Source organism: Mastomys coucha, unplaced genomic scaffold (genome assembly GCF_008632895.1).
Source record: "Mastomys coucha isolate ucsf_1 unplaced genomic scaffold, UCSF_Mcou_1 pScaffold5, whole genome shotgun sequence".
NCBI classification, from domain to species: domain Eukaryota; kingdom Metazoa; phylum Chordata; class Mammalia; order Rodentia; family Muridae; genus Mastomys; species Mastomys coucha.
Window position 1 is genome coordinate 73,847,592 of NW_022196911.1, and position 7,915 is coordinate 73,855,506.

Genomic DNA, 7,915 nt, shown 5'->3' on the forward strand with positions numbered 1-7,915 from the left:
GGAAGAGGGGATTTCCGGGAGGAGGAGGGGCAGAAGCAGCCTCGAGGGGACTGAGAAGGAGCTGAAGGAGCTGAAGGAGGGAACAGGGCCTGACAGACCCCTCCTGGCTCCTTCCCCAAGGCGGTAAGGGTGGGTCAGCTGGAGGAGGGGGCTGGCTCAGCTGGCCTCATCTGGAAACCAGAGGGCCAGGAAGGGAGCTGAGAAGACAATGGGCCCGTGTGTGTCTGTAGAGGAGTTAAGTGTGTACATTGCAGGGAAGAGGGCCAGAGGGAGGAGGGAGAAGAGAAGGGAGGAGGGGGCACCACAGCAGCTTGAGCAGGAGCATATGTGAGAGCAGGAGCCCGCGGCTGCTAGGAACAAAAAACAAAGGGCCTGCTGAGATTTCCGCCAGCCAGAAGGTTCGGAAGACAGTGGGGACGCGAAGCACTGAGGCAGAAGTCCCACACTGCTTTCCCTGAAACCGCGGCGGACCTAGCCTTCCTTGTGCTCTGGAGCACGACCTCCACGGGCGTGAGGCTCCTCGATCTCCCCTCCAACACGCAAGCCTTCAGTGGCAGGAGACTCAAGACCGCCCAGGGTACCCAGAAATGTGACCGATGCCTGAGGCGGCAAGCCAGGACCTGGATCCTGGGGGGGGCACGGGGCATTCAGTACCAACCCGGGTGGCTGGTGTACCAACCATCCATTGTACTCAAGACCCCAAGGGAAGGTTCCCACTTAAGAGGCGGGGAGGGCTGCGGGTCACAGTCCAACCTCTCCTGCTTGGCCACACGCAGCCAGGGCTGGATTCCTAGCTAAGACTTGAATCGTGTGACCCTGGGCAAATCGCAGTCTTTTTTTTTGAATCTCTGTGAAATGGAAGAACAATAGCGGCCGCTCTCTCAACGTCAGAGAGAAAAAGAAGAGGTTGGACAGGTGAAAACTCCAGAGGCTTGAGTGCCGCGCGGGAGAGGGAGGCTTTGTCCTTCCCTTCCCTAAAGGATTCAAAGTTCAAGACTGTGGCCGCTCGGGCTCTCAGGTTGGGGGGGGGAAGGGCCGGCCACGGGTCAGGAAGGGCGTCTTTCCCTTCGCCCGAGCATGGGGCGGCTGGTTTTTCCTACCTGGAGCTGGGCAGGTAGGACCCGAGACCCTACGCTTGGGTGCGTGAGGTCCTCCCAGGGGCCCTGACGTCACTGCCGCCCCTTGACATCATGGTGGGCGCTCCTGAGGTCACCGGGCGGCCTCGCAGACAAAGGCGCGACGTGTCTCCGGCCCGAGCCCGTCCCCATGCACTGCCCTGACCCCCTGCACCGCCGGCCGAGGCCCACCACCCCGGGTCGCACCTGAGAAACTCCTGCAGGCAGGTGTCGCAGAAGCGGTGGCCACACGTAGACACCTGCACAGGCTCGCGCATGGGCTTCCCGCACAGTGGGCACAGCAGCCGCCGCTTGGGCTTCTCCAGGAACTTGTAGTCGAAGCCGGGCATGGCGGGCTGGCGACGGGCACGGGCGAGCGGGGCCGGGCACGCGGCGGCCCCACAGCCCGCGCCTCGCTCGGGCCGCGTTTCCCCGCTGCGGGCGGCGCCGACTGGCGGCCGAGACCGGCCCGGGTCCGCAACCCCGCCCGCCGGAAGAGGGGGCGGAGCCGCGTCCCCGAGGTCCTAGAGCCGGCCCGCGTGCCCCGCCCACTCCACAACCCCGGAGAATGCCTTCGCGCTCCCAACTCTGCCCTGGCTTGGAAAGTTACATCAGGCTTCTCTTTCCCGCGGGAAACCCGCCGGGACCGCGAGTGTGGCTGAGATTCTTCCAGAAGCGGGTTCCCTTGCGTTATGATGGTGCCTATCGGGTCGCACCACAAAGACTTGACTCTTTAGAGGCCACCTTAAGTTCTCCTGCGCCACGCGCCGCTCAGGGACCCGTGGCCCCAGCTTCCAGGTGCTAGGCAGCGAAGCCTGGCAACAGGATCCCAGTAAACCCGGCTGGAGCAAGGAAACTGGGCTGGGCGCTGGGCCAGCGGAACCTCGGCCCCAGCCTCAGGCCTCTGGCTGCGCCCACATTCCTCCTGGCCGCTGCCCTGCAACCACAATCGGGCCCAACCCAGTCTTGGGGTATCTAGCCGCCACTTCCACCCACCCCTGAAGAGACCATAAGCCAAGCGGGCATTTGATATTTTTATTGGTGATACTTTGAAACCTTTGAGAAATTGATCTGGTTTGAGCTGCTACCTTTCTCAGCAATCTAGGTCCGGGGAAGGGCCTGGGCTGAGGGCAGCCTTCAGCAGTATCTCTCCTCAGCAAACAAAACACAGCTCCAGCACTCCCTCCCTGGGAGGTGTGTGTGTGGGGACGGGTGCCCTCTCAGGGCTTGTGCAAACCCTTGCCTCAGGATAAGACGGAAAAGGGGACTCCCTCCAACCTATCAGCTGCAAGCTGTGCAGAGATTAGACTGGCCTAGTGGCCAGTCCAAACAAGCCCTGGCTTGCCCTATTCCAAAGCATGGCACCAGTCTCCAAGAGGACACTCTCAGGGACTTACTTTCTAACTGGGCTGGGGGCTTTGGGGGAAGGTGCACTTTTAGCAAAGGCTTTGAAGGCCATCCTTCTTTTGACTCCTGCCAGACTGGAGCCTGGAGATATTTGGGGTCAGGGACTTGGGGAAACAGAGTAGACTTCAACTGGCCTTTCTACCCCATTGATAACACAATCCAGGACGCTGAAGACAGTCATTCCTCCGGCATCTGCGTTTTTCAGAACACTTAGGGGTGGTCTCTCCGATTATTCTGGTGCCTCAGGGGGGAACTGGTTCATCTGTGACTGCTGGAGAGTATGAAAGAGAAGCTACTGCAGCCTCTCTGGAGGCAATGCCTATAGCAAGCATCAGCTCCCTTTGATTTCATTGGGCCCTGGGGCCAGAAAGGGGAGTTTTCATATCAACTGGATCCAGGAAGTATTAGAAGCAAGAATTCACATGAGGTGTGGAGAGCCACTGAGGCAGCCCTGGCTCTACACACCACGTCCCCTCCACATTTCCCACAGGTTCTGCTCTCATTTTTCTGGGGGCAGAAGATTGCTTTGGATGGGTAATTTGGGTTATAACTATGGAAGATGGAGTAGGGAATAGAGGGGAGTCGGGTTCACCCTAGTGGTGTGGGTGAGCTAGGAAAAGAAAACTCACATCGAACAGCCAGAAGAGTGTTCCCATGGCAGCAGGACACTGAAGTCACCATGTAAGGATGAGTCTCATCCAGCTGTACTGGCCTAGGGAGGCCAGCATCCTCATCCCTCCTTCCCAGGCGACCTCGGGCTCCTTTGCCCCAAGAATACACTTCCCCCTCTGCCAAGAATTTGAAAGAATAGGTCACAACTTAAGCAAGCGGCTGAATACTGGACAGCCAGAACAACTCCACGAGGAAGGTACTGAGTATAACCCACCATATTCCTGTGGTGGCCCACCCGCATCCTGCCCGCCCTCACCTGCTCCAATGGCTACGGTGAAGGCATCCCCGCAGGCCACCATCACCATCTTGATGCCCTCTAGACCCCGGACCCGACAGGGTGCCCTGCTGACCCGGCGGGAACTGGTACCCAATTGTCCGTGTTGATTGCTGCCAAAAGTATAGCAGTCTCCAGAAGCTGTGGAGATTGGAAGACAAGAAGGGAAAGGGCCATTGAACAGAAGTCTGGAGGAAACCAGGCGAATCCCCTGCAGGCCTCCCATGCCTGGATCCTACTCACCAGTCACAGCAGCTGAATGAGCAGTGCCAAGGTCCACACACAACAGGGGCTCCTGGTCCAGAGGTGCAGAGCCCAGTGGTGTAAAGCTCAGGGCCTCCTCCACTTGCTGATGAGGAACAGGTTCCTCATCCAGGGATAGGTGGTCCAAGCCTAGCTTGTTGAACCTAAGGATGGAGCCAGAAGCCAGAAGTTTGTATCAGCTGCCTACCTTTCTCCCACTGCAGGGAGTCTCTGCAGGGACTGCTAGGATCTATAGCTCCAGGAGACAAGTCCTAAGGCTCTGAACCTTGGAAGGAGGAAGGCAGTTAAGGACTGAAATACTTTGCATACCAGGAGGGCAGGGAGGAAGGCCTAGCACTTGGATGCTTCTCCTCACCTGTTACTTCCACAGGCCAGGACCCTGCCTGGTGAGGTGAGGATCATGGAAGAGTCAATACCACAGACCACTTTCTGAGCTTCCTGTCCTGGGGCCACAGGCACCTGCTGAGGGCAGTTATGGGACTCTCTGGTACCTAGTCCCAGCCTACCTACCAGAACAAAACAGAACAAAACAAAACAGGGTTAGTTTGAGCCTCAGAGATGGTAATGCCAGAATGAAAACAGGAGAGATGAAGGCTGTTCTCAGCCTGAAGTGCTTTTCCTAGGCCTCGATGCTGGTCAAAGCCATTAAAAATCCTGCTCAGAATTCCAGCAGCAGCTAGGTGTAATGAAGCACACCTCTATCTGGTCAACCACAGCACTCAGGATGCTGACACGCAAGGCCATGAATATGATGCAAGCCTCGGCTACAGAGTGGCTTCCAGGCTAGCTGAAGCTATAAAGCAGCAACAGTTTGTCTTAAAATTAAAAAAATAAAAATCCCAACGCTCAAAAGCGAGACACCAAGTTGCAGGTGAGACACACACACACACACCCCCATCTCACAAAAAGGAAAGACCCAGCCAGGCAGTGGTGGTGCACTCCTTTAATCCCAGCTCTTGGGAGGCAGAGGCAGTCGGATCTGGATTTCTCAGATTTCTGAGTCTGAGGCTAGCCTGGTCTACATAGTGAGTTCCAGGACAGCCAGGGCTAAACAAAGAAACCCTGTCTTGAAAAACCAAAAAAAAAAAAAAAAAAAAAAAAAAAAAAAACAAAACAAAACAAAAAGAAACAACCCTATCCAGATGCCACCCTGCCTTCCCAGGTTGACAACTGCCCACTTTTAATTCCACAGTGTCAATCTTTGCTATAGCCCTGGCGTCTTCTAGATTCCCAAGTAACACACACACTTTACACTTGAGTCCACCAGGACAGGAACCCATCTATGACATCACCGGTTTCAGTACCTAGCCCAGTGGGCTAGGTGAACAGGTCACTGATAGAGCAGGTCACTGATGTACTTACTGTGTGTAAAGTCTGATTCCTAGCACTGCAAGAAAAGATAAGCACACCCCACGTGGGAACACCTCAGTCATCTTATCTGAGCACTAATAAAGTATGAAATAATGGCTTGTCCAATGAGTGAATAGAATTCGAGAGAAAAAAAAAAGAAGGAGGAAAGACTAGGCCACGGGGAGGAAGACAGGTATGGGAAGGAACAAAGCAAGATGGAGAGCGCTGTGAGAAAGACCCTAGAAGCTGGAGCTGGGCTTACCACCATCTCCTCGCCCCCAGGCGAATAACTCTCCATCTGTGGACAGGGCCAGCACATGAGAGGCCCCACAGGCCACCTGTACCATCTCGTAGCCCAGCAGGGCTTCTACAATGGTGGGCTAGAGAGACGGAGAGAAAAGTGAAGGACTCGCCTCCTAGCATGGTCTGAGCCCCATCCCCTGCAAGCCAGAAGTTGGAGGCTACAAATTCTCAGAAGGTAACTGTCTCTTTAACTCCAACCACATGCACTACATGCACCACATGCACCACATGCACCACACGCACCGCACTGTGCGCAGATCTAAGCAACAGGTGGGAAGCCACTGGGGAAGTTTCCTGGACTTCCCCTGATGTAACCCAGGGCAGGTGCAGCCTGGGAGCTAGAGCTCACTTCCCCTCTCCAGGGTATGTAGAACACCCACCTGGCTGATGTCAGTCAGGTTGCCGTGACCTAAGCACCCATTACTGCCGCTGCCGAACGTCATGATAATGCCTCGGTCTAGGGGGGAGGGCAGGGAGAAACAGGAGAAGAGGGCGTGTCGGGTAGTGTGGTACACTTACAGATTGGAGGGGGGAAATAAAACTGAGAGCACATGTCTGGTCTGACGGCACCAGTATGTTCCTGAAGCTACTCAGTTTGAGGGAGAATTGCAAGTCTGACTGGTCAAACTTAGTGAAATGCTGCCTCAAAACAAGTTAAAACAAAGCCTGGTGTGGTGGTGCATGTCTTTAATCCCAGCACTCAGGAGGCAGAAGCCAGCGGATCTCTAAAGTAGTTCCAGGCCAGCCAAAACTTACTACCTTGTAGTTTAAAGGCCTTGTCTTTAAAAAAGAAAAATAAACAAATAAAAAAACACTTGAGATTGTTGTAACTCAGTAGTAGAAAGCTTGCCTGTTGTGCAGAAGGTCCTATGTTCAATTGGTGTGGGGGTATGGGGGTGGAGAGTGCCCACATTGAAATATTGAAAAGGTCTGGGCAGTGGTGGTGCACACCTTTCATCCCAGCACTTGGGAGGCAGAAGCAGGTAGATTTCTGAGTTCGAGGCCAGCCTGGTCTACAGAGTGAGTTCCAGGACAGCCTGGGCTACACAGAGGAACCCTGTCTCGAAACACCCCTCCACCCTCCAACCCCCCGCAATGGGACTGAAGGGCAGCATGGGGCAAGGGGAGACATAGGTGGTCCCTTATAGTGTGTAATTTTGAACTACTGAGACCTTTATTTTTCCCATCTATCAAATGGGATTACTGTAACACATTTACTGCTAGACCTACTATGCCAGGAAAAGGCACTGAAGTCGGCAAATTGCTGCCACTACTAGATAGAAAGAGTAAACTTTTAGGAGAGAGAAATATTAATTAACGAATTTGAGATGAGAGAAGTTGCACTGTTTGGCTTCCTCTTGTCTGTACAGAGCACTCCCCGGACAAGATTACCTGTCAAGCAAGCAGTGAACAGGTCCCCGCAGGCCACATGCTTGATGGTCACACCTGACTGGCCCTCCAGGAAACGAGAGACGAACTGGGGCTGAGGCAGCTCCACCGCTCCCGGAAGGAGTGTGCCACCTCCAGCTCCCAGGGGTGGGGCCTGCAGAGGAGTGGGTAACTTCTGAGGACCCCAACTCCACTTCGGGGCTCCCACCCTCACCTGTCTAAGCCCACTGCCAACCTGCTCACCTCCCACAGGATGAGGCGTCCAGAGCGTGTAACGCCAGCCTTCTGCGTGCGCCCGGCGGCCACCTGGACCACCTCCGTGTTGAGCATTGGCAACCTCAGGGGGATGCTAAGGCCACTACCCCAAGCGTAGACCGAAGACAGTGGTGGTGGGATAGCCGGTCTCATAGGTCCCCGGGGGACACCTACGAGGCCAGAGTTTGAGGCCAGTTAAACTAGTGGAAATGGTGGGGAGTCCACAAAGCTCCAGCCGCTGGTCCGGAACTCACCCCTGCATCGGGCACTGGTGGTCCTGCTCCCTGTGCTGCCAGAGGCCATAGGTGGTCCTGTGGTCAGGGACTTCTCTGCCCTGCGGAATACAGAGGGGCCTCAGGACAAGGGCTGTCTGTAACAGTCCTATATGACTACACATAATGGTCAGCCCTAAACTTCCTATGTTCTCACTGGGTGCCCGCCCCAGGACCCATCTCCCTGTACAGGCCTCCGCATGCGCACGCTGCCCACATCGGTGTGGATGTTGAGAAGGGCCCGGATGCAGAGGGGTTGCGCCATGATGTGGCTGAGGGGTGGTCGCTGTGCAGGTTCCAGGCTGAGCAGACTCAGGACGAGCTGGCGTAGCTCAGGGCTGTACCGGTCAGAGATGGGTGCAAAGGTGCCGCTCATGATCTTCAGCACCAGGGCTGGCAAGTTCTGTGAAAGCACAAGTGGGGACCGCCAAGGTACTGGGTTGTAGTACCCCCAATGATAGAATAAAAACAAGTCTACCCTCAGGACACTGCAGTCTCATTAGAAAAGGCAGAAAGAGCAGGGGCAGGGGTGGGGCTGGAGAGCACTGGCTGCTTTTCCAGAGGTCCTGAGTTCAATTCCCAGCAACCACCTAGTGGCTCACAACCATCTATAA

General features: G+C 55.5%; 2 protein-coding genes across 8 annotated transcripts in view; both read right to left on the bottom strand.

Annotated features, from left to right (window-relative positions):
- The window catches only part of Traf4 (TNF receptor associated factor 4), a 7,866-nt gene extending 6,258 nt beyond the window's left edge, over positions 1-1,608 (bottom strand). The window contains exon 1 of the mRNA XM_031354322.1: positions 1,323-1,608. Within this exon, the coding sequence (XP_031210182.1) occupies positions 1,323-1,465 (143 nt within the window). The 5' untranslated portion in view covers positions 1,466-1,608. The remainder of the gene's footprint in view (positions 1-1,322) is intronic.
- A 528-nt stretch (positions 1,609-2,136) lies between these two features.
- Positions 2,137-7,915, bottom strand: part of Nek8 (NIMA related kinase 8) — a 12,256-nt gene continuing 6,477 nt past the window's right edge. For 4 of the 7 annotated variants that reach the window (XM_031354311.1, XM_031354312.1, XM_031354313.1 and 1 more), the window contains 10 exons: positions 7,496-7,704; positions 7,284-7,363; positions 7,018-7,199; positions 6,778-6,949; positions 5,766-5,842; positions 5,345-5,462; positions 4,088-4,238; positions 3,712-3,875; positions 3,451-3,609; positions 2,137-3,310 (listed from right to left, as the gene is read on the bottom strand). In XM_031354311.1, coding sequence (XP_031210171.1) covers positions 3,111-3,310; positions 3,451-3,609; positions 3,712-3,875; positions 4,088-4,238; positions 5,345-5,462; positions 5,766-5,842; positions 6,778-6,949; positions 7,018-7,199; positions 7,284-7,363; positions 7,496-7,704 — 1,512 coding nt within the window. In that variant the 3' untranslated portion in view covers positions 2,137-3,110. The remainder of the gene's footprint in view (positions 3,311-3,450; positions 3,610-3,711; positions 3,876-4,087; positions 4,239-5,344; positions 5,463-5,765; positions 5,843-6,777; positions 6,950-7,017; positions 7,200-7,283; positions 7,364-7,495; positions 7,705-7,915) is intronic. The other 3 variants (XM_031354316.1, XM_031354314.1, XM_031354315.1) reach the window with 3 other exon arrangements.